The sequence below is a fragment of the Oryctolagus cuniculus genome, chromosome 11, assembly GCF_964237555.1.
Source record: "Oryctolagus cuniculus chromosome 11, mOryCun1.1, whole genome shotgun sequence".
Taxonomy (NCBI): Eukaryota; Metazoa; Chordata; class Mammalia; order Lagomorpha; family Leporidae; genus Oryctolagus; species Oryctolagus cuniculus.
In genome coordinates, this window is record NC_091442.1 from 21,427,844 (window position 1) to 21,453,989 (window position 26,146).

Sequence of the window (26,146 nt, forward strand, 5' to 3'; positions counted from 1 at the left end):
GGTAGAAAACCTAAAATTTAGTCTTAGCTCTGCCATTAACTTTGTCAACTTAAGTAGGTTTTTAGCTTATCTGGGCACTTTCCTCGTAAATTAAAGTATAAGATAAAATGAGAGTATAGATAGAAAGTGCTGTTACTATGGGGCTGGAGTTATGTATCAGATTAAGTGGCTGCTTGTAGCGCCAGTATGATATATGGGTGCCAGTTTGAGTCCCAGCTGCTCCACTTCTGATCCAGCTCCCTGCTAAGGCACCTGGGAAAGCACCCATGTGGGAGGCCCAGAGGAAGCTTCTGGCTTCAGCCCTGCCCAGCCCTGGCTGTTGCAGCCATTTGGGGAGTGAACCAGGGATGGAAGAACTCTCTCTCTCTGTCTCTCCTTCTTCTCTCTCTAACTCGGCCTTTCAAATAAATTAAATAAATCTTTAAAAAAAAGTATTATTCAAATATAAAAATATTATTAGCATAGTATTGCTAAAAATTTGGTAGGTAATAAAGAGGGGAAAAGTAACTATCTATAAATTTGAATATGCATAGTATGTATACTGAATTACACAATAAGCAGGAAGTAAATGTTAATCTCACAGATTTTTCTTTTCTCATAGAAAAGATCATTTGCACCTTCTACCCCACTGACAGGACGGCGATATTTACGAGAAAAAGAAGCAGTCATTACTCCTGTTGCTTCTGCTACCCAAAGTGTGAGCCGCTTACAGAGCATTGTAGCTGGACTAAAAAATGCAGCAAGTGAACAACTTACAAATATTTTTGAGTAAGTTTAGTTCTATTATATAATCATGTGTTTAAAATTAGATTCTTATTCTGTTCTGTTTGTAGTATATTCAGCCTTCTTGAAATAGTGGATACACATTTGGCAAGTTCTACTTTACAGTTTCAACCACAATATATATTGACCTAAAACCAGATAGTAGTACTTTTTTTTTTTTTTTAATTGAAGTAACTTGTTTAAGAGGTATTTATTTATTGGAAAGGCATGGTTACAGAGAGGCAGGGGCAGAGAGAGAGAGAAAGAGAGGTTTTCCCATCTGCTGGTTCACTCCCCAGATGGCCTTAACGCCTGGAGCTGCACTGATCTGGAGCCAGGAGCTTCTTCCCACATAGGTGCAGGGGCTCAAGGACTTGGCTCAAAGACATCTTCTACTGCTTTCCCAGGCCATAACAGAGAGCTGGATCATATGTGGAGCAACCGGGATTTGAACCAGCACCCATATTGGATGCTGAAACTACAGGTGGTGGCTTTACCCGCTATGCCGTAGCGCCAGCCCCTGGATAGAAGTACTTATTAAAAATTGTATATAAATGTTATTCCACTGCTTTTCCCAGGCCATTAGCAGGGAACTGGATCAGAAGTGGAGCAGACAGGACCTGAACTAGAACCTACATGGGATGCTGGCATCTCAGGCAGTAGCTTTACCCACTTAGCCACATTGCCAGGCCCTATAAATGTTATTTTGTAGTATAGACTTCAAGGTTAATTGTATCCTAAAAGTTATTTGCCTCAGACATTTTAGGCTTATTACTACCTCTGAATTATACATATTTTTCCTTGTACATTGTGTTTTTGGTTTTTTTTTTTTTAGGATTTATTTATTTGAAAATCAGAGTTATAAAGAGAGAGGGAGAGACAGAGAGAATCTTCCATCCATTGGCTCACTCAATGGCCAGGGCTGGGCCAGGTCAAAGACAGGAGCTTCATCTGGGTCTCTCACATGGGTGGCAGGGACCCAGGTACTTGGGCCATTGTTTTTGCCATCCCCAGCACATTAGTAGGAACCTGGATCAGAAGTGGAGCAGATGGGACTTGGAAGTGGTGCTTATATGGGATGGTGGCAGGAGAGGCAGTTGCTTAACCCCCTGCACTAGGGTAGCAGCTCCTCAAGCAGTGTCTTAAGTACCATGCTAAACATACAACCTTAAACTATTTGTTAAAAGATTTGTTTATTTTGAAAGGTAGAGTTACAGAGAGAGAAGGAAAGAGAGAGAGGTCTTCCATTCACTAGTTCACTCCTCAAATGGCCGCAACGGTTGGGGCTGGACTGATCTGAAGCCAGGGGCCAGGAGATTCTTCCAGTTCTCCCATATGGGTACAGGGGCCCAAGGACTTAGGCAATCTTCTGCTACCTTCCCAGATGCATTAAGAGGGAGCTGGATCAGAAGTGGAGCAGTTGGGACTTGAACCAGCACCCAATTGGGATGCCAGCGCTGCAGGCAGCAGCTTTACCCACTTTGCCATAGCACTAGCCCCTAAACTGTTTCTTAAAGAGAAATCTTGTTAGTTTTCTTTTTTTCTGATAATTAGGTTCCTCTTTGTATTTTATAGATCTTGTATACGTAATCCTGTGGAAAACATTACAAAAATAGTGAAAGGAATAGGAGAGACTTTCTGCCAACACTATACCCAATCAACAGATGAACAGCCAGGATCTCACATAGGTAAGAAGAGAAAACTAAGTTGGCATAGCATTGTCCCCAAAACAGAACTTCGATTTTTCCTTTTCTGTTACTCTTAATGTATCAGATTTAAATTTATACGATAAATGTTGTTCTTTAACACAATTTAAATTTATACGATAAGTTTTGTTTTCAACCCTTAACTTGATTTCATTAGCATATGTTTTCCCTTTACTTCTCTTACAGACTTTGCTATAAACAGACTTAAGCTGGCAGAAATTTTATATTATAAAATATTAGAGACTGTAATGGTTCAGGAAACGCGAAGACTTCATGGAATGGATATGTCTGTAAGTAAATCCCCTCTCCCAGCCACTGGGGAGGTCAGGAAGTCCTGGCCTAGAAGTGGTGTCCAGGAGGCTCTGCAGCTGTAGAGGGCCTTCTGGGGTCAGCAGTTTATGGCACACTTGGTCAAGATGACATTTTCACTGGCCTCAGTTGAATTTGCCACAGCTAGGGCTAGCCATACATGCTCATATTTGGGATGCTGTCAGTGTCCTTTTCCCTTAGTCCTTTTTGTGTCCTTCATTCCCCTACTGTGTCAGCTCCCCTACTGATAACTGAGGTGTTTGTTTATAACTCCCTGTGCTTTTAGATCATAACGTGGTGGTAGTTGTTTTTTTTTTTAAGATTTATTTATTTTTTTTTAATTTTTCTTTTGTAGATTTATTTATTTTACTTGAAAGTCAGAGTTACAGAGAGAGGAGAGGCAGAGAGAGGGACAGAGAGAGAGGTCTTCCATCTAATGGTTCACTCCCCAGTTGGCCACAACGGCCGGAGCCGCACCGATCCAAAGCCAGGAGCCATGAGCTTCCTCCAGGTCTCCCACGTGGGTGCAGGGGCCCAGGCACTTGGGCCATCTTCTATTGCTTTCCCCGGCCACAGCAGAGAGCTGGACAAGAAATGGAGCAGCCGAGTCTCGAACTGGCACCCATATGGGATGCCGGCACTTGAGGCCAGGGCATTAACCCGCTGTGCCACAGCACCAGCCCCAAGATCTATTTATTTGAAAGAGTTATAGAGGCACAGAGAAAGAGAGAGAGAGATCTTCCATCCACTGGCTCACTCCCCAAATGACCGCAACTGCCAGAGCTGTGCCGACATGGAACCAGGAACTTCTTCCAGGTCTCCCAAATGGTTGCAGGGGCCCAAGGACCTGGGCCATCTTTCACTGCTTTCCCATGCCGGCAGAGTCCAACTGCAGCAGCCACGAGTCCAACTGGTGCCATACGGGATGCCGGCTCTGCAGTTGGTGGCTTTACCAGCTCCATCACAGAACTAGCCCTGGGTTTTTTTTTTTAAATACTTTTTTTCTTTGAACTTTTGACGAAGTCTGACCACTCTCCAATAGCTATGTAAAAACATTTCTACAAAGTCAAACCTCTTAAATGATCTTTGATCTTTCAGTTTCATCCTCTCTTCCCTGCAGTCACTAGTCTTCTGATCTTCTATTCCAGTAGGAATAGCTTGATATCTAAGGATGCAGTATAATTATTATACCATTTTTCTTTGTTTTCACTCTGGAAATTTTCTTCATATCTCTTCATTGTGGTTCCCCTTTTTTTTATCTTTAAATTATTTATTTAAAAGGCAGACATATTGAAGCCGGCATTGTGGCGTAGCCGTCAAAGACGCTGCCTGCAATGCTGGCATGCCATATGGGCATCAGTTTGTGTCCTGCTGATGCACTTCCAATCCAGCTCCTTTTCATCTACTTTCTTTCTTTTTTTTTTTTTTTTTAAAGATTTATTTATTTATTTGAAAGCCAGAGTTACACAGAGAGAGAAGAGGCAGAGAGAGAGAGAGAGATGTTTTCCATCCACTGGTTCACTCCTCAATTGGCTGCAGTGGCCATAGCTGTGCCGATCTGAATCCAGGAGCCAGGAGCTTCTTCCAAGTCTCCCATGCAGGTGCAGGGCCCCAAGGACTTGAGCCATCTTCTACTGCTTTCCCAGGCTGCAGCAGAGAGCTAGATTGAAAGTGGAACAGCCAGGATTCGAACTGGCGCCCATATGGAATGCTGGCACTGCAGTTGCTATGCGCCAGCCCCTCATCTACTTTCATTCTAGTTTTATCTAAAATGGTTCCTGTTCCTTATTCTTTCTAATGTGGGGTAATATCTGAAAGAAGGAACAGTTGCCATCTTTAAAACTGAAACTTGGGAGCTGGCATGGCACACCAGGTTAAGTTGCTGCCTATGACATTGGCATCTGCTGGCATTCCATATGATTGCCATTTTGAGTCCAGGCTGCTCAGCTTCCAATCCAGCTCCCTGCTAATGTGGCTAAGAAAGTAGCAGAAATGGCCTAATTACTTGGGCCCCTGGACCTACGTGGAAGACCTGGTGGAGTTCCAGGTTCCTTGGCTTCAGCCTGGCCCCAGCTCTTTTGGGGAGTGTACCAGCAGATGAAAGATAAGCTCTCTCTTTTTCTACATCTACCCGCCAGCCATTTACTCACTCTCTGACTCTGCTTTTCTTTTCTTTTTTTTTTTTTTTTTTTTTTTTTGGACAGGCGGAGTTAGACAGTGAGAGAGAGAGAGAAAGGTCTTCCTTTTCCGTTGGTTCACCCACGCACTGCACCGATCCAAAGCCAGGAGCCAGGTGCTTCTCCTCGTCTCCCATGCGGGTGCAGGGCCCAAGCACTGGGGCCATCTTCCACTGCCTTCCCGGGCCACAGCAGAGAGCTGGACTGGAAGAAGAGCAACCAGGACAGAACCGGCGCCCCAACCCGGCCTAGAACCTGGGGTGCTGGCGCCGCAGCCGGAGGATTAGCCTAGTGAGCCACGGCGCCGGCCATCACTCTGTTTTTCAAGTAAATAAAATTTAAACTGAAAACATTAAATTTTTTTTAGAGATTTATTTACTTATACAAAAGGCAGAGTTAGAGAGAGGGAAAGACAGAGACAGATCTTCGCTGGTTCACTCCCCAAAAGACCACAGTGGCCAGAGCTGGACACATCTGAAGCCAGGAGTTTTCTCCAGGTCTCCCACATAGTTTCAGAGGCCCAAGCACTTGGGCCATCCTCTGCTGCTTTCCTAGGCACATAAGCAGGGAACTGATTCAGAAATGGAGCAGCCAGCACTTGAACAGGCACCCATATGGGATGCCAGCGCCATGGGTGGCATCTTTACCTATTACACTACAGCACCGCCCCCAAAACATTAAATCTTAAACTCCATGGTGAAAATGGACTTTATCTTCTCTGTGAATTATTCTTCTCTGGACTTTTTTTCTTAACTGTGACATACTACCTTCTATTTAGTTTTTTGATTAATAAACCCCTATGTTGACAGAGCAATTGTCATTTATAAAAAAGAACCAATACTATTGCTTTTTCCTGGATGTGAATATTGACTATTTTGTTATTCATTCAAACTTCAAAGCAGATTGTTGTGTATACCTCATTTAAATAAAATATCTACCACTAAGCAAGATTAAATATTACAAAGAAACTCTTGATCATTTTGAGAAGTGTTAATTTTTACCTCTGCTATATAAATCTGAATAAGTTACTTTCTACTACTTCTATTCATTCTTTTTAGAATGGCAAGGATTGAAATTGCTGAGAAATATTAAACTGTGGTGTTTCTCTTCCCCAGGTTCTTTTAGAGCAGGATATATTTCATCGTTCCTTGATGGCTTGCTGTTTGGAAATAGTACTGTTTGCCTATAGCTCACCTCGTACTTTTCCTTGGATTATTGAAGTTCTCAATTTGCAGCCATTTTATTTTTACAAGGTGAGATAAGAATGAAGGACTTATGTGTCCGTTGCGTAAATCCTGTGTTATCTTTTGTTTTTAAGTTTATTTATTTTATGTGAAAGACCAGCAGGCAGCTATTTCCCATCTACTGGTTCATTCCCTAAATGCTCCCAGCAGCCAGGTCTGGGCCAAAGCAAAAACTCGGAGCCAAGAATTTATTCTGGGTTTCCATGTAGGTGGCAGAGATCCAACTACATGAGCCCTCACGAACTGCTCCTAAGGTCTGCCGTCTCAGGAAACTGGAGCTGGGTGTAGAGCTGGACTCCAGCTCAGGCACTCTGCCTGTCCTGTCTCAATGCTGAAGGAATACTATCTTGAAGTTTGTAAATACTGTGAGAGGTATTCTGAAAACAGGTTTTCCTTTTGAGCAGAGTCAGGGACAAAAGAGAGAAGGTGAGAGTATTAAATACATATTTTTTTTTTTTTTTTTTTTTTTTTGACAGGCAGAGTTAGTGAGAGAGAGACAGAGAGAAAGGTCTTCCTTTGCCGTTGGTTCACCTCCCAAATGGCTGCTACGGCCGGGGCGCTGCGCCGATCCGAAGCCAGGAGCCAGGTGCTTCCTGGTCTCCTGTGCGGTGCAGGGCCCATGCACTTGGCCATCCTCCACTGCCTTCCTAGGCCACAGCAGAGAGCTGGACTGGAAGAGGAACAACCAGGACAGAATCCGGCACCCCAACCAGAACTAGAACCCGGGGTGCTGGCGCCACAGGCGGAAGGTTAGCCAAGTGAGCCGCGGCGCCAGCCTAAATACATAATTTAAGGCACAGTTTCAGGCCTTTGACTTTTTTTTTTTTTTTTTAAGATTTATTTATTTACTTGAAAGAGTTACACAGAGAGTGAAGGAGAGGCAGAGAGAGAGAGAGAGAGAGGTCTTCCATCTACTGGTTCACTCCCCAGATGGCCACAAGGGCCAGAGCTGTGCCGATCCAAAGCCAAGAGCCAGGAGTTTTTGGTCTCCCATGTGGAGGCAGGAACCCAAGGACTTGGATCATCTGCTGCTGCTTTCCCAGGCCATAGCAGAGAGCTGGATTGGAATTGGAGCAACGAGGAATTGACCTGCACCCATATGGGATGCCAGCACTGCTGGTGGCAGCTTTACCTGCTGCACCACGGTGCTGGCCCCTGGCCTATGACTCTTACCATCACTGACTTGCAAATATGACCTGGAAGTATGTACTTAACTTAAGTTTTCCATATGTATGAATGAAAATTGTGATCCTGTTAAACAGATTCATGATGAAGAACAAAATTGCTTTCTTCCAGGAGAAAATAAAATTGATTATGCTGAGGCCGGCGCCGCGGCTCACTAGGCTAATCCTCCGCCTTGCAGCGCTGGCACACCGGGTTCTAGTCCCGGTCGGGGCACAGGATTCTGTTCCGGTTGCCTCTCTTCCAGGCCAGCTCTCTGCTATGGCCCGGGAGTGCAGTGGAGGATGGCCCAAGTGCTTGGGCCCTACACCCCATGGGAGACCAGGATAAGTACCTGGCTCCTGCCATCGGATCAGTGCGGTGCGCTGGCGGAAGCGCGCTGGCCGCGGTGGCCATTGGAGGGTGAACCAACGGCAAAGGAAGACCTTTCTCTCTGTCTCTCTCTCACTATCCACTCTGCCTGTCAAAAAAAAAAAAAAATTGATTATGGTGATATTACCTAGTGTTCAAATTCAATACTGTCGTTACTCGTATGCTTATTGGCATGACTTAGTTAATATTTTGTCATCTGTGGTACTCTCAGACTACTAATGATAGAAAAACTAGCTTTAATAGTTAAATTTGGGGCTCACATTGTGGTATATCAGGTTAAGCCTCCTCCTGCAACACCAGGATTCCCTGTGTGTGCAGATTCAAGACCTGGGTTTTCCATTTCCAATCTAGCTCCCTGCTAATGCACCTGGGAAAACAGTGGAAAATGGCAAAGTCCTTGGGCCACAGAACTCATGTAAGAGACCAGGAAGAAGCTCCAGGCTCCTGGCTTCAGGCTGACCCAGCCCTGGTCATTGGTGGCCATTTGGGGAGTAAACCTTTATTTCTGTTTCTCTCCTCTCTCTGTAATATTGCCTTTCTAATAAATAAAAAATAAATCTTTTTAAAAAGTTAAATTTTCCTGTGTAAATAAGCTTGGGTTGAAGTTGTAGAGAGACCTAGTGGCACAGTGGGTTAAGCATCTGCTTACATGTTAGCATCTCATATTGAACTGCTAATCTGAGTTCCAACAGTTGTTGCTTTCAACCCGGCTTCCTGCTAATTTGCCTGAGAAGGCAGCAGAACACCGAAGTACTTACTCTGTCTACCTATGTGGGAGACCAGGATGGAGTTCTAGGCTCCTGGCTTCGGCCTGGCCCAGCACTTGCCATTGTAGTCATTTTGGGAGTCAACCACTGGATAGAAGATTTCTCTTGCTGTCTCTCCTCCTTCAGTCATTCTACCTCTCAAATAAATAATTAGTAAATCTTTTTTTTTTTAAATGGGAATCATGTTCTTTCTCTTTTGCCTTTGAGATAAAGAAATAAATCTTTAAAGATGTAGAAAATGCAGAATGGGGCAAGTGCTATGGCACAGCAGGTTAAGTCACCGTCTGTAGTCCTGGCATCCCATATGGACACTGGTTTGAGTTCCAACTGCTCTGCTTCTGATCCAGCTTCCTGGTAATATGTCTGGGAAAACAGCAGAAGATGGCCCAAGGCCTTGGGCCCCTGCACCCATGTGGGAAACCCAGAAGAAGCTCCTGGCTCCTAAATTCAGCCTAGGCCAGCCCCAGCCATTGTGGCCATTTGGGGAGTGAACCAGAGGATAGAAGACCTCTCTCTCTCTCTCTCTCTCTCTCTCTCTCTCTCTCTCTGTAACTCTGATTTTCCAATAAATAATTAAGTCTTAAAAAAAAAAAGAAAATGCAGATCATTGGAAAGTTTGTGTTTGAATTTTTGACTTTGATTAAAATATTTTTAGGTTTCCTAGGGAAAATTTCATTATAATTACTTTATGTTGATGTATTTATTCATGTTTTCCCATTAGAAAACTTAGTTGTCTGCCATAACCTAATAACAGTTTGGTTTTTTGGTTTATTTTTTAATATTTATTGGAGAGGCAGAGTTACAGACAAAGAAAAGGAGAGACAGAGAGAGATCCTTCATCTGCTGGTTCACTCCCCAAATGGCCACAGTGGCTGGAACTGAGCCAATCACGAGCCAGGAATTTCTTCCAGGTTCCCTACATGGGTACAGGATCTCAAGCCCTTGGGCCATCATCCACTGCTTTCCCAAGCCACTAACAGGGAGCATCTAGGACTTGAATTGGCACCCATGTGCAATGCTGGCACTGCAGGTGGTGGCTTAACACTATGCCACAGCACAGCCCCACAATTTTTTTTTATAAAGATTATTTAAGATGGCGCTGCGCCTCAATAGGGTAATCCTCCGCCTTGCGGCGCTGGCACACTGGGTTCTAGTCCCGGTCGGGGCGCCGGATTCTGTCCTGGTTGCCCCTCTTCCAGGCCAGCTCTCTGCTGTGGCCAGGGAGTGCAGTGGAGGATGGCCCAAGTGCTCGGGCCCTGCACCCGCAGGGAGACCAGGAGAAGCACCTGGCTCCTGCCTTTGGATCAGCGCGCTGCGCCAGCTGCAGCGCACTGGCCGTGGCGGCCATTGGAGAGTGAACCAACGGCAAAGGAAGACCTTTCTCTCTGTTTCTCTCACTGTCCGCTCTGCCTGCCAAAAAAAAAAAAAAAAAAAGATAGGGCCGGTGCCGCGGCTTACTAGGCTAATCCTCCGCCTAGCGGCGCCGGCACACCGGGTTCTAGTCCCGGTTGGGGCGCCAGATTCTGTCCCGGTTGCCCCTCTTCCAGGCCAGCCCTCTGCTGTGGCCAGGGAGTGCAGTGGAGGATGGCCCAGGTGCTTGGGCCCTGCACCTCATGGGAGACCAGGAAAAGCACCTGGCTCCTGGCTCCTGCCATCGGATCAGCGCGGTGCGCCAGCCGCAGCGCGCCGGCCGCGGCGGCCATTGGAGGGTAAACCAACGGCAAAGGAAGACCTTTCTCTCTGTCTCTCTCTCTCACTGTCCACTCTGCCTGTCAAAAAATTAAAAAAAAAAAAAAAAAAAGATTATTTATTGGGACCGGCGCTGTGGCATAGTGGTTAAACCACCACCTCCAGTGCCAGCATCGCATTTGGGCACCAGTTTGAGTCTTGGCTATTCCACTTCCAGTCCTGCACCCATGTGGGAGGCCCAGACAAAATTCCTGGCTCCTGACTTTGTCTTGGTCCAGCCCTGGCTGTTGCTGCCATTTGGTGAGTGAACCAGTGGATAGAAGAGATGGAGGATGGAGGACTCTCTCTCTGTGTCTCTCCCTCTCTCTTGTTTTGTGTAACTCGGCCTTTCAAATAACAAAAATTCCTTTAAAAAAAAGATTATTTATTATTTGAAAGGCAGAGATAGTGGGTGGGGACAAAGAGACAGATGTCTTCCATCAACTGATTTAATCCTCAAATGGCTAGAACAGCCACAGTTGAGCCAGGCTGAAGCCAGGATCCAGGAAATCCATGTAGGTCTTCCATGTGCAAGGCAGGGCCCCAAGTACCTGGTCCATCTTTCACTGCCTTCCTAGGCACATTAGCAGGAAACTGGATCAGAAGCAGAATACCTGGGACTCATGCACCAGCTTAACCTGCTTTGCCACAAAGCTGGCCCCCAGTCCCATTATTTCTAACATTGTTAATTTCATTCAAGAAGTAAAATTCCTTTTTTTTAATCTCAAAGATAATACATGCTCATTGAAGAAAATACACAGAAATGTGAATATTCACATCACAATGTAATCTCTATATCGTTAATATAATCACTTAGAGCAGTGATGAGCCCAACATGCCATCTGAGTGTGTGCGTGAAAACCCAGAGACTGTTTCTCAGCTACTGTCTGGAAATTAATAATAGCAATAATCACTTAATATTTTTCTATATGTAGTTAGAATCATATATATAAGCAAAGTTACTTTTAAATAATTCAATCTTTTGTGACATTGTGAAGAATAGCCTAGGAAGGGGCAGTAAATTAGAACTAGAGCTAGACTGGGGGCCCAAGACCTAATATCTCCTGTGGGCTGTAGATCAGTTCTGATCTGTCACTGCCTTTCTTTTTCATTTATAAAATGAAACATGATGGGGTGGGTGTTGTGTCACAATGGGTTAAGCTGCTGCTTGGGACATCTGTATCTCATATTGGAGTGCTGGTTCCAGTCCCAACGCTTCTGCTTCCAATCCCAGCTTTCTGCTAATGCATCCCTGGTGGCAGCAGATGATGGCGCAAGTGCTTGGGTCCCTACCCCTATTTTGGCAAACCAGGATTGAGTTCCTGGCTCCTGGCTTCAGCCTGACTCTGCCCCGGTTGTTGGACCATTTGGGAAGTGAATCAGCAGATGGAACATAACTCCCAACCTGCGCCCCTGTCATGCCGCCTTTCTAATAGATGTAAATAAATAAGCATTAAAATATGTGAAAAGCACACATATATGTGAAAAATCTCTGTCATTCTCTAAATGGCCACAACAACCAGGCTAGGCCGTGCTGAAGCCAGGAGCCTGGAATTCCACCCTTGTTTCCCATTTGAGTGGTAGTGCCCCAAGCACTTGAGCCAACATCTGCTGCCTCTCAGGCTGCGTTAGTAGAAGCTGGATTGGAAGTAGAGGAACCAAGACTTGAACCAGGCACTCCCATATGGAATGCAGCAGCTTAACACGCTGTGCCACAATGCCTGCCCCGGTGAAAGTAATTAAAGACCTTCCAAGCTCCTTTATCTATTAAAAGATTTAGTAGGCCATTGAATTATGGTTTAAACATGTCATATGTTGGCTGCATATTGCAGAGTAAGGCCAAAGCCAGTTATACATGAAAGCCCAGACTTGAAACCGTTGCTTGATACCAAAGTGTCTTCTCACCTTTCTCCTATCCAGGTTATTGAAGTGGTGATACGCTCAGAGGAAGGGCTCTCGAGGGACATGGTAAAACACCTGAACAGCATTGAAGAACAGATTTTGGAGAGTTTGGCATGGAGTCACAGTTCTGTGCTGTGGGAAGCTCTCCAGGCTTCTGCAAACAAAGTTCCTACCTGTGAAGAAGTGAGTCAGGACAAGGCTGTTAATCCCACCATTTATTCACATAATGGCTCTATCAGGATGTAACCTGCTTACTGTACAATTCACCCATGTAAAGTAAATACTCAGTAGTTTTAGGTATGTTCTTAGATACATGCAGCCATCACAGTTTTAGGCCATAACCATCACTTAAGTAAGAAACTCACCCTCTCACTTCGCTAACCTCTTATTTCTCCTTAGTCCTAAACAACTACTGATCTACTTTCTGTCTCTATAGATTTGCCTGTACTGGACAGTTCATGTAAATGGAACTGTGTATATGGTCCTTCGTGAATGGCTTCTTTCACTTAGCATAATGTTTTGTTTTTAAATATTTATTTTATTTAAGAGAGTGATAGTGCTCCCAACTGCTGGTTCATTCCTTAAACGCCTACAATGGCCAGGACTAGACCAGGCCAAAGTTGGGAACTGGGAATTCAATCCAGATTCCTACATGAATGGCAGGGACCTAGGTCCTTGAGCCATCACACTGGGTACACATTAGCAAAAGCCAGAGTTGGGGAGCCAGGGCTTGAACACAGGTGCTCTAATATGGGTTGCTAACAAATTAACCAGTATCCACCCATGTGGTTTGGCCCAACCTAGCCTTGACTGTTGTGGGCATTTAGGGAATAAACAGTGGATGGGAGATTCCTCTCCCTGTGTATGTGTGTATCTCTCTTGCTCTCTTCCTCTCAAATAAAACTAAAGAAAGAAAAAAAATGGAATTCTTTGAATTCACAATACAGAAATGCTATCTAATGCTACTATTTTTGATTCCCCTTTACATCATTGGGGCTTCAGAATTTGTGTCTACAATAATAAATTTTTATGAAATTACTCATCCAAATCTAAGGCACTTCAGTGCAAATTAATTCATTTGCATGAGTTATAACGACTTGTTAGCATGAGTTTCTAGGACTTAACATAACTTGCATTATGTCTAATACTTTCATTGAGGTAGTTTTGAGAGTGATCTTCTAAACAAGATTTGTGCTTCAGCACAAAATGTGGATGTAAGAATAATAAAAGCTTAAAAGTAAAAATTAACCAGCATCTTTGTTTTAAAGATTTATTTATTTATTTGCTAGTCAGAGTTAGATAGAGAGACAGACAGACAGAGAGAGAGGTCTTCATCCGCTGGTTCACTCCCCAGATGGCCACATGGGCCGGAGCTGGGCCAATCCGAAGCCAGGAGACTGGAGTTTCTTCTGGGTCTCCCACATGGGTGCAGGGGCCCAAGGACCTGGGCCATCTTCCACTGCTTTCCCAGGCCACAGCAGAGAGCTTAACCAGCATCTGAATCACTAGGCCAAATGTCCACTGCAGCGTAGTGCACGGCGATGCCATACTTCATTCATCCCTTCATCAGCAGATAACAATCGAGTTAGTTTAGCCTCTGGCTATTACGAATGATGCTGTAATGAACATTCAGGCACAAGTTTAAAACAGGGCATTTAAAACAAGTAAGTATGTTTTCATTTTTCTTGGGTATGTATCAGAGTATAGTTGCTGAGTTATATGGTATATCTTTAACCTTTTGAAGAGCTGTCAAATTGTTTTCTAAAGTGACTATCATTTATTCCCCTCATTAGTGTTTAAAGATTCCAGCATGTCTACATCCTTGCCTGTATTGTTACTGTCTGTCTTTCTGATTGTAGCCATCTTTGTAGGTATGAAGTGCTAAGTCACTTTGGCTTTGGATTGCATTTTCCTAATAACTAATATTGTTGAACATCTTTTCATGTTATTAACCATTTGCCTGTGTTTTTGGAGAAATGCTTTATTCAGATCCTTTGCCTATTTTTAATTTATTTAAATATTGAGTTATAGAAGTAATTTATATATTCTAGATACAGTTTCCATATCAGATACTTGGAAAACTTTTCTCTGATTCTCTAGGTTGAATTTCACTTTCTTTTTTATTTGAGAGGTAGAGTTACAGAGAGAGGGAGAGGAGAGAAACGTCTTCCATCCACTGGTTTACTCTCCAAATGGCTGCAATGGGCGGAGCTGAACCAGTCCTAATCCAGGAGCCTGGTCTCCCATGCTGGTGCAGGCGACCAAGGTCTTAGGCCATCTTCTTCTGCTTTCCCAGGCCATAAGCAAAGAGCTGGATCAGGGGAGGAGCAGCTGGGACACAAACTAGCATCCATATGGGATGCCAGTGCCCCAGGCAGAAGCTTAGCCTACTATGCCATAGCGCTGGCCGCAGAATTTCACTTTCTTAATGATGTGTTTTATCACATAAAATTTGTACTTCTGGTGCAGGCATTTGGCACAGTGGCTAGGCTGCTGATTGGGGCTCCTGCATCTCATGGTAAGAATGCCTGGGTTTGAGTCCCAGCTCAACTTCCCATTTTAGCTTACTGCAAATAAACATCTTTGGAGGCAGCAGATGACGGCTCAAGTACTTGGGTTCCTGCCACCAATGTGGAAAACCCAGGCTGAGTTCTGGGCTCCTGGCTTTCACTTGGCCCAGCCGCGGCTGTTGTGGGCATTTTTTTTAAAGATTTATTTATTTAATATTTATTTGAAAGGCAGAATTACAGAGAGAGCTACAGACAGAGAGAGAGGTCTTCCACCTGGTTCACTTACCAGATGGCCACAGTGGCTAGAGCTGAGCCGATCTAAAGCCAGAGCCTGGAGCTTTTACTGGGTCTCCCACTTGGGTGCAGAGGCCCAGGAACTTGGGCCATCCTCCACTGCTTTCCTAGGCTCATTAGCAGGGAGCTGATTTGGAAGTGGAGTAGCTGGGACTTGAAATAGCTCCCACATGGGATGCCAGTGCTTCAGGATGGGGCTTTTAACCTGCTGCACCACAGTGCTAGCCCCTGTTGTGGGCATTTAAAACAACTGCTGTTGGTTGGCGCCACAGCTCAATAGGCTAATCCTCTGCCTGCGGCACCGGCACCCCGGGTTCTAGTCCCGGTTGGGGTGCCGGATTCTGTCCCAGTTGCTCCTCTTCCAGTCCAGCTCTCTGCTATGGCCAGGGAGGGCAGTGGAGGATGGCCCAAGTCCTTTGGCCCTGCACCCACAAGGGAGACCAGGAGAAACACCTGGCTCCTGGCTACGGATCAGCGCGGTGCACCAGCCTCAACTCAGCAGCTGCAGCGGCCATTGGGGGATAAACCAATGGAAAAAGGAAGATCTCTCTCTCTCTGTCACTGTCTACTCTGCCTGTCAAAAAAAAAAAAAAAAAAAAAAAAAAAAAAAAAAAAAAAACAACACACACCACAACTGCTGTGGACATTTAAAATCAGGGTGAAGTAGTGAATAAAAGACCTCTGTGTATCTCTCTCACCCTTTGTCTCTCTGTGTCTGTCTGCCTTTAAAATAATTAAATTAAAAATAAATAATTTTTTGGATTTTTTCTAATGGGGCCAGCGCTGTGGTGTAGCAGATTCAGCTACTGCCTGTGGTGCTGGCATCCCAAATGGGTGCTGGTTTGAGTCCTGGCTGCTCCACTTCTGATTGAGCTCCCTGCTACTGCACCTGGGAAAGTAGCAGAGGATGGCCCAAGTTCTTCGGACCCTGCACTCATGTGGGAGACCCAGAAATAGCTCCTGGATCCTAGCTTTGGATCAGCCCAGCTCCACAATTTGTGACCATTTGGAGAGTGAACCAGCAGGTGGAAGATTCTCTCTGTGTCTCTTCCTCTCTCTCTCTAGCTCTGCCTTTCAAATAAATAATCTTAAAAAATTTTTTTTTGATGATACCTAATTTATCTGCTTTATACTGCTTGTGCTTTATCTTTATCCTATCTTAACAAACCATTAATCGTATTATTATAAATATTCTAATCAACAGTTTTCATTAGTGGTATTTAGAATTTAAAAATGAAGTTTTTGGTACAGATGCTGTGGTGCAGTGAGTAATGCCACCACTTGAAATGCCCACATTCCCTATCAAAGTGCTGATTCAAGTCCCAGGGCTTTGCTTCCAGTCCTCCTCCCTACTGATGCACCTGGGAAGTAGAGAATGATGGCCCAAGTACTTGAGGCCCTGCCACACATGTGGGAAACCCAGAGGGAGTTCTTGGCTTCTGGCTTCAGACTGGCCTAGCCCTGGTTGTTGGGGCCACTTTGGGAGTAAACCAACTCTCTCTCTCTCTCTCTCTCTCTCTCTTTCCATCTCTGTCACTCTGCCTTCAAAATAAATAAATCAGTCTTTAAAAAATATCAAGTTTTGGGCTTGCGCTGTGATGTAGTGGATAAAGCTGCCACCTGCAGTACCAGCATATCATACAGACGCCAGTTCAAGTCCCAGCTGCTCCATTTCCAATCCAGCTCTCTGCTATGGCCTGGGAAAGCAGTATAAGATGGCCCAAGTCCTTGGGCCCCTATACCTGCAGGGGAGACCCAGAAGAAGCTCCTGGCTCCTGGCTTCAGATTGACACAGTTCCAACCATTGCAGCCATTTGGGGAGTGAACCAACGGATGGAAGACCTCCTTCCCTCTCTCTGCCTCTGCCTCTCTCTAACTCTGCCCTTCAAATAAAATAAGTAAATCTTTGAAAAAGATACAAAAAGAGCCACAATTAAACATTTTATGCAATCAGTTACATTCATGTTTTGTTAAGAAGAAGAAGAAAAGGGCAATAAAGTAGAAAACGTTAAGAAATTGTTTTCTAAGTTTTAATTGGTTTTTTATCGGAATTTTTAAAAATAGGCTTTTGTTTTCTGCAGGTTATATTCCCAAATAACTTTGAAACAGGAAATTGTGGCAATGTTCAGGGACATCTTCCCATGATACCAATGTCTCCTATAATGCATCCAAGAGTCAAGGAGGTTCGGACTGATAGTGGGAATCTTCGAAGAGGTATGTTCAAAATTGGTAAGATGAAAAACTAATTTTCAGAGAAAATTTCATGTCTTAGTAACATATTTTTTTCATTTTTATTTATTTGTATTTGAAAAGCAGAGAGACAGATAGATCTCCCGTCTGCTGGTTCACTCCCCATATGCCTGCAACAGGCCTAGCTAGGCCAGTCCAAATCTGGGAGCCAAGAACTCAGTCTACTTCTGTCATGTGGGTGGCAAGGAATCAACTCCTTGAGCCATCACCTACTGCCTCTCTGGGTACACATTAGAAAGCTGCCTCTGCCTTCTGTAACTCTGCCTTTCAAATAATAAATAAATAAGTCTTAAAAAAAAAACTGGATCAGAAGCAGAGTACCTGGGACTCAATCAGAAGCAGTGTCTTAACCCACTGTGCCACAGTGCTAGTCCTAGTGTAATCAATTTTAAATTCAGTTATTGTGGAAATGGTATTTTGGCCTCTTTTTTTTTTTAAGATTCATTTATTTATGTGAAAGGCAGAGTGAAAGGAAGAGACAGAAGAGAGCTTCCATTTGCTGGTTTAGTCCCAAAATGGCCATATTGACCAGAGCTGAGCCAAGGCCAGAAGCCTAGAACTCCACCTAGGTCTCCCAAGTCAGTGACAGGGTCTCAAGTACATCTTCCTCTGCTTTCCTAGGCACATGAGCAAGGAGTTGGGTCAGAAGTGGAACAGCTGGGACTTGAACTGGTGCCCATATCAGATGCCAGTTTTGTAGGCATTGGCTTAACCTGCTATACCACAAGGCTGGACTTAATGAACTCAACAACCTTTCCTCAATGTTAATGGAAAATTATTTTAACTAAGTTAATACTTTTCCTGATTGACAAAGTTATGTTCTTCTTTTATTTACATATGTCTCTATAGAGAGGTAAATATTTTGAGAGCTGGATGGAAAGTGGAGCAGCCAGATCTCAAACCGGTGCCCATATGGGGTGCCGGCACTTCAGGTGGCAGTCCTACACCCTATGCCACAGCGTTGGCCCCAACAGGATTAATTTTTTAAAATGTATTTATTGATGTATTTGAAAGGCAGGGAGACAGAAAGCTCCTTTCCACTGGTTGCCTCCCCAAATGCCCATAACTACTGAGGTTGAGCCAGGCCAGAGTCAAGAGCCAGGAACACATCCAGTTCACCCACGTAGGTGGCAGAAATCAGTTACTTGAGCTATAATTGCTGCCTTTAAAGGCCTTGGTTGTCAGGAAGCTGGAGTCGGGCCAGAGCCTGAGATCGAACCCAGGTATTCTGATATGGAATGTGAGTATCCTAACAGCTAGACTCAGTCCCCATTCCTGCCAGAGGTAATTTTTATACCATTTAAGTATGTTTTGAAAATAGGTTAATAACAAATTATCTAGTGAATATAAAATCAGTAGTGAAATGCTTTCACTTTAGAAACATTATTTATGTACCTGAAAGAAACAGTTAAGGGAAGTGGGAAGAATTGTGGGAAAAGATACAGGGTTGTAAGGGGCTAGAGAACGTGTGAACCTAGTGGGAAAGGAGTGGAAAGCAGCAGGTCCTCAGACAGAGGGAGGAGAGGTGTCATCCATAACCTTTATTTTTGTTTTGATCAACACATGGTTGCCACCCCTTAGATTAAGGCAAGTTAAGCAGAGTGTCACTTTATTCACGCTTGTTCCTTCTGATAGACTTAGCAAAGATGGTTCTGTGTCCACTAAATCAGAAAGCCACAGCCATTGCCTAAAAGTGGTTAGAGTGCAGAGCTTCTTTTTTCTTTTTTTTTTTTAAATGTTTATTTATTTATTATTTGAAAAGCAAAGTTTCACAGAGAGGCAGAGGCAGAGAGAGAGAGAGAGAGAGAGAGAGAGAAGTCTTCCATCTACTGGTTCACTCCTCAAATGGCTGCAGTGGCTGGAGCTGGGCCGATCCAAAACCAGGAGCCAGGAGCTTCTGCCAGGTCTGCCACGCAGGTTCAGGTTCCCAAGCACTTGGGCCATCTTGTACTGCTTTCCCAGGCCATAGCAGAAAGCTGGATGGGAAGTGGAGCAGCCGGGACTCAAACTCATGCCCATATAGAATGCCAGCACTGCAGGTGGTGGCTTAACCCGTTACACCACAGCGCCAGGCCCAGAGTGCAGATTTTCTGAAGGAGGCAAAATTGTGGCCCAAATCACTGAATTTTGAGCTTACTTCCTTGCTCATGTGCTATTTAACATGTAATTGAGAGATAGAAGCTAATTAGACATCAATTTAGTTTTCATATTATTCTACTTCCCATCTTTTTTATTTTTCATGCTTTGTTCTTTCAGTATAGGCAGAGGTTCCAGAACCAAGGAATATTAGACATCATAATTTTCATATTTTATTGTCATGACTTATTTCATGCCTCTATTTGATATTCCATGAGGACACAGGCCATATTATTCAATGCTAGGTCCCTAGCATGTAGCATATGAATGAGTATGTACATGTATTTTAGAATGCATTCTGTTTTAAATTTATTTTTCTCTTTATTAGATGTGCAACCATTGTCTCCGATTTCTGTCCACGAACGCTACAGTTCTCCTGCTGCAGGGAGTGCTAAGAGACGACTTTTTGGAGATGACTCCCCAAAGGAAATCCTTATGGATAAGATCCTAACAGAAGGAACCAAACTGAAAATTGCTCCTTCTTCAAGCATTACAGCTGAAAACATATCTATTTCCCCGGGACAGACTCTTCTGACAATGGCCACAGCCACAGGAACAGGCACAATAGCACATAAAGTTACAATTCCAATGCATGGTAACATTTTAATGCATTTATTTCACATATTTTTGAATTTGGATAAAAATTTCCCAGATGTCTTATTGGATTGGATCATGTGGTGTTATTTTTTCTTGAACCTATACTTTTTCTTGTTTTATTTTTTAAAATTAGAGCAGTTTTAGATTCACAGCAAAAGTTGAGAAGAGGATACAGAGATTTCTTATATACTCCTGTCACCTCTCCCCCAGACATACACACAGCCCACTGCATCATCAATATCCCATATCAGAGTTGTACATTTATTGTAATTGATTAACCTATATTGATACCTCAGAGCCCAATACCCATGGTTTATATTAGGGATCACTTTTTTTTTAGATTATTTCTTTATCTGTTTATTTATTTATTTTAGAGGTAGAGTTACAGAGACAGAGAAAAAGGTCTTCCGTCCACTGTTTCACTCCCTAAATGTCCGCAGCTGTTGGAGCTGGACCGATCTGAAGCCAAGAGCTTCTTTCGGGTTTCCCATGTGGGTGCAGGGGCCCAAGCACTTGGACCATCTTCTGCTGCTTTCCCAGGCTATAGCAGAGAGCTGGATCGGAAGAGGAGCACCTGGGACACAAACCGGCAGCACAGATGGAGGCTTAACCTCCTATACCATAGCAGCATCACCAAGGATCATTTTTTCTGTTATTCTTTTATAAATTGCACATTTTATGAATGTGTAATTATGTATTTCTACGATTATAGTATCATACAGAGTTCACTGCCCCCAAAATCCTTCTTACTCTGCATTTTGTTTTGAGCCTATACTGTTTTGAGAGTTTTTCATTTTGTAAATGTATAACCTTCTTTGGTAGGATTTATTTTCTCATTTGCGCTTTCCAAATAAGAGTGTTGAGCAAGAATTTTCTAGTTTTAAAACGACATTGGCTGGCGCGACAGCTCACTTGGCTAATCCCCCGCCTGCAGCGCCAGCTCCCCGGGTTCTAGTCCCAGTTGGGGTGCTGGTTCTGTCCTGGTTGCTCCTTTTCCAGTCCAGCTCTCTGCTGTAGCCCGGGAATGCAGTGGAGGATGGCCCAAGTGCTTGGGCCCTGCACCCGCATGGGAGACCAGGAGAACCACCTGGCTCCTGGCTTCGGATCTGCGCAGTGCGCTGGCTGTAGTGGCCATTTTGGGGGTGAACCAACGGAAAAAGGAAGACGTTTCTCTCTGTTTCTCTTTCTCTCTCACTGTCTAACTCTGCCTGTCAAAAAAAAAAAAAAAAAATCCAACAAATGACATTTATTTATTTGAAAAGCAGAGTGGCAGATTTTCCATCTGCTGGTTTGTTTCCCAGGGGCCCTTCACAGCCAAGGCTGGAGCATCCTGAATGCAGAAACGTATAACAGCATTCTGGTCTCCCACATGAGTAGCAGGGACCCAAGCACTTTGGCCGTGATCTGCTGTCTTCCCAGGCACATTAACAGGAAGCTGGATCACAAGCAGAGTAGCCGTCACTCCAATCAGCCTTCCAGTATGGGATCACAAGCAGCTTAACCCACCAGAAACTAATGCCTACCCCAAAAATTTTGTGTTTTGATTAAAAATATTTTTATTGCTCATAACAAAACAATTTGCTTTTTGAAAAATAAATTAAATTACAGGGCTGGGCTTTGTGGCACAGTGGGTTAAGCTGCCACCTACAATACTGGCATCCCATATGAGCAGCAAATAGAGTCCTGGCTGCTCCACTTCCAGTCCAGCTTTCTGCTAATTCAACTGAGAAAACAGCAGAAGACAGTCCAAGTGCTTGAACCCCTGTCATCCCCATGAAGGACCCAGATCAAGTTCTAAACTCCTGATTTCTGCCTGCCTATTGCCCGCCATTTAGGGAGAGAACCAGTGCATACAAGGTCTAACTATAAAAATATCAAAAAAGTATTCCTATTTCATGGAAGAAACAGAAAACAAGAATTCAGTCATAATCTAGAGTTACTATTTTGTAGCCTTCCTCTTTAATTACATACAGAGATGTGTGTGTGTGTGTGTGTGTATTGATAACCAGGACACATGCAGCTTATTTCTAAAACAGAACTCTTGCTTGTACATTCAGGTATTGCAAATGATGCTGGTGAGATCACACTGATACCTATTTCCATGAACACAACTCAGGAGTCCACAGTTGAGAGTCCTGTGTCGCTTACTGCTCAGTCGTTAATTGGTGCTTCTCCAAAACAGAGCCATCTAACTAAAGCCCAAGAAGTGCCTCTGGCTGGAATGAGCAAGCCAAAGAGAACTGGGTCCTTAGCACTGTTTTACAGAAAGGTATGTGTTTTTATACTGTCTTTAAACAGCTCAATCACTGCCAGAGAGATTGAGTAACATAGAACAGGTTTGGTCCTTTTTTTCTCTTTTGTAAGATAATACATAGCATAAAATTTACTATTTTAACCTCTTATTAAGTGTCCAATGGCATTAAATAGATTCCTCATTGTTATGTAGCCATCAACACTATCGATCTTCAGAACCTTTCATCTTCCCATTTTGAAATTCCGCACCCATTAAATAGTAATCCCCCATTCTTCCTTCTACCAGCTCCAGGCAAACACTGTTCTACTCCTGTTTGTATGAGTTTGACTACTTGAGTTACCTCATAGGAGTGAAATCACAATATTTGTTCGTTTTTTTGTGTCTTGCTTACTTCACTTACCATGTCTTCTAGGTTCATCCATGTCATGACATGTGTCAGGATTCTCCCCCCCTTTTAAAGATTTATTTTTATTTATTTGAAAGAGTTACAGAGAGAGGTAGAGACAGAGAGAGGTCTTCTATCCACTGGTTCACTCCCCAGTTGGCTGCAACAGCCAGCAGAGCTGCGCTAACCCAAAGCCAGGAGCCAGGAGCTTCCTCCAGGTCTCCCACGTGGGTGCAGGGGCCCAAGGACTTGGGCCATCTTCTGCTTTTCCAGGCCATAGCAGAGAGCCAGATCAGAAGTGGAGCAGCTGAGACTCGAACTGGTGCCCATATGAGATGCCAGCACCCTAGGCAATGGCTTTACCCGCTATACCACAGTGCCGGCCCCTGGGGCTGAGCCAGGCTAAATTTAAAAGTGTTAAAATTTTAGTTCTTACAGGTAGGTCCATTTTGAGTTAATTTTTTTAAGACTTATTTATTTGAGGGAGAGAAATCGATCTCCATCTGCTGGTTTACTCCCCAAAAGGACACAACTTCCGGAGCTGGGCTGTTCTAAAGACAGGGGCTGGAAGCTTCTTTCTGATCTCCCACATGGGCGAAGGGGCCACAGGACTTGGGCCATCACCACTGCTTTCTCAGGCACACTAGTAGGGAGCTGGATCAGAAGCAGAGTAGCCAGGACTTGAACTGGTAACTATATGGGATGCTGGTACTGCAGCAACCTGCCATGCCTAAGCATCGGCCCCTTGAGTTAATTTTTATGTTGTATTCCATATGGGTCTCTTTCCCTAACTTTGCAAATGGATAGCCAGTTTTCTCAGCACCATTTGTTGAAAAGACTGTCCTTTTCCTATTGAATGAATGATCCTAGAATTCTTGTTGAAAATCTTTTCATCATACATATGAGGTTTCATTTCTGGGCCTTTTTATTCTATTCGTTCTATACATACATCTGTCTTATGCCAGTACCACCCTGTTTTGATCACCAAAGCTTTATAAAAAATTTTTAAATCAGGAAGTGTGATACCTCCAATTTTTTTTTTCAAGATTGTTTTGGCTATTCAGGGTTTCTTGGGATTCCACATGAGTGTTAGGATATTTTTCTGCAAAATCATTGCTGGGATTTTGATAGAGATTGCATTGAATGTGTAGATTGGTTTTGGTAGCATTGGCATCTTAAAATCTAGTCTGTGAGTATGCAGTGTCTTTCCATTTACTTGTGTTTCCTTTAATTTCTTTTACCAACATTTTGTAATTTTCAGTTTATAAGAAGGACGTTTGCAAGAAACGTCCCTAGTTTATTCATAAATATTCTCTTAGATGCTATCATAAATGGAATTGTTTTCTTAATTTCATTCTTAAGCTGTTCATTGTTACTGTATAGGAACACAGATGTTGTTTGTGTACTGATTTTGATTCCTGCAACTCTGTTGAATTCATATATTTATTTTACCATGTTTTATGAGCTCTTGAGAGATTTCGGGTTTGTTTCTTTTTCCTGCCTTAATTGCTCTTATTAGGACTTTACTATGTTGAATAGAAGTGATGAGAGGGGTCGATGCTGTGGAGTAGTGGGTAAAGCTGCTGCCTGCAGTGATGGCATCCCATGTGGTGCCCAGTTCAACTCCTGGCTGCTCCATTTCTGATCTAGCTCTGCTAATATGCATGAGAAAGCAGCGGAGGATGGCCCAAGTACTTGGGCCCCTGCATCCACATGGGAGACCCACAAGAAGCTCTTGGCTCCTGGCTTCAACATGACCCAACCCTAGCTATTGCAGCCATTTGGGGAGTGAACCAGTGAATGGAAAAACTCTCTCTATCTCTCTTCCTCTGTTTCTCACTCTCTTTAACTGTGACTTCCTTTTTTTTTTTTTTTTTTTTTAAAAGATGTATTTATTTATTTGAAGGCAGAGTTAACAGAGAGGCAGAGAGGTCTTCCATCCACTGGTTCACTCTCCGAAGTCAGGAGCCAGGAGCTTCTTCCAAGTCTCCCACTTGGGTGCAGGGGCCCAAGGACTTGAGCCATCTTCTACTGCTTTCTGAGGCCATAGCAGAGAACTGGATCAGAATTGGAGCAGCCGGGACTCAAACTGGCGCCCATACGGAATGCCCGCACTGCAGGTGGCAGCTTTATCTGCTATGCCACAGCACTGGGCCTGTGACTTTCAAATAAATAAATACATCTTACCAAAAAACAAACAAACAAACAAAAAACAGATGAGAAAGCAAGCACCCTTTTCTTGTTCCTGATCTTAGAAGAAAAGATTTCAGTCTTTCATTTTTAAAATATTAGCTATGTCTTCATATATATCCTTTATTATCACGAGGCAGTTTCCTTCTGTTCCTAGCTTGATGAATGTTTTTATCGTGAAAGAGTATTGACTTGTGAAATGCTTTTTCTCTATCACTTGAAATGATTATGTAGGTTTTCTTTCCTTCTTCTGTTATTACAGTGTATTAAAGAGATTAATTGTTCCTTTCCTAAATTATCTTTACCCTCTAGCAATAAATTCTGCTTGGTCAGGGAGTATAATAATCTTAATATGCTCTTGAATTTGGTGTGCTAGTATTATTTTTTAGAAAGCTTTTGGGGCCGGTGCCGAAGCGCACTAGGTTAATCCTCCGCCTGCGGCACTGGCATCCCATATAGGCGCCAGTTCTAGTCCCAGTTGCTCCTCTTCCAATCCAGCTCTGCTGTAGCCTGAGATAGCAGTGGGGGGTGGCCCAAAGTGCTTGGGTCCCTGCACCTCATGGGAGACCAGGAGGAAACTCCTGGCTCCTGCCTTCATATTGGCACAGCTCCGGCCGTTGCGGCCATTTGGAGAGTGAACCAATGGAAGGAAGACCTTTCTCTCTGTCTCTCTCTCTCTCACTGTCTGTAACTCTACCTGTCAAATAAATAAATAATCTTCACAAAAGAAAGCTTTTATTTAATAAATACGGATTTCACAGGTACAGCTTTAGGAATATAGTGGTGCTAGTGCTGTTTTTTTTTTTTTAAAGATTTATTTATTTATTTGAAAGAGTTATAGAGAGAGGGAGAGAGAGATCTCCTATCCACTGATCGATTACTTAGATGGCCACAAAGGTCTGGGCTGGGCCAGGCCAAAGTCAGGAGTCAGGAGCTTCACCCAGGTCTCCCAAGTGGATGCAGGGGCCCAAGCACTTGGGCTATCTTCTGCTGCTTTCCCAGGTGCATTAGCAAGGAGCTAAACTGGAAGTGGAGCCACTGGGTCTTGAACTGGCACCCATATGGGATGCTGACACTGCAGGCAGTGGCTTTAGTCTACTACACCACAGCACCAGCCCCTCCCATAATGTTTTAAGTTCTATTTTTTTCCTCCGTGCTAAATAACTCTAAATTTATACTCAGTCATGTTTTTCTCTTTTCTTTTGTGACTTGCTGTCATAGAACATCTTACCCAGAGTCTAAATTTGGCAGTTGTTTGTTAAGATAAAATGTGAAGATTATTTTCTGTTCAACCCTACCTCTTTGAGATTACCTCTAAAATGTGATCTTGGGCACAATGGTCATCTGTTTATTTATGAGGTTTAAGTTTAACTGTGAAAAC

At 43.7% G+C, this 26,146-nt stretch overlaps 1 protein-coding gene and 1 non-coding gene across 7 annotated transcripts in view; both read left to right on the forward strand.

Annotated features, from left to right (window-relative positions):
• Positions 1-26,146, forward strand: part of RBL1 (RB transcriptional corepressor like 1) — a 73,231-nt gene that overhangs the window by 18,114 nt on the left and 28,971 nt on the right. For all 6 annotated transcript variants that reach the window (XR_011379923.1, XR_011379924.1, XM_051846114.2 and 3 more), the window contains 8 exons: positions 602-768; positions 2,338-2,450; positions 2,655-2,758; positions 6,070-6,207; positions 12,168-12,332; positions 17,035-17,167; positions 19,668-19,934; positions 21,994-22,205. Coding sequence is in view for 4 of the 6 variants with exons in the window: in XM_051846114.2 (XP_051702074.2) it covers positions 602-768; positions 2,338-2,450; positions 2,655-2,758; positions 6,070-6,207; positions 12,168-12,332; positions 17,035-17,167; positions 19,668-19,934; positions 21,994-22,205 (1,299 nt within the window). In the remaining 2 variants the exon portion in view is untranslated. The remainder of the gene's footprint in view (positions 1-601; positions 769-2,337; positions 2,451-2,654; positions 2,759-6,069; positions 6,208-12,167; positions 12,333-17,034; positions 17,168-19,667; positions 19,935-21,993; positions 22,206-26,146) is intronic.
• On the forward strand, positions 11,063-11,130 carry LOC127491214 (small nucleolar RNA SNORD95). Its single transcript, XR_007919804.2, has one exon. It is a non-coding gene; the product is annotated as a small nucleolar RNA SNORD95 (small nucleolar RNA).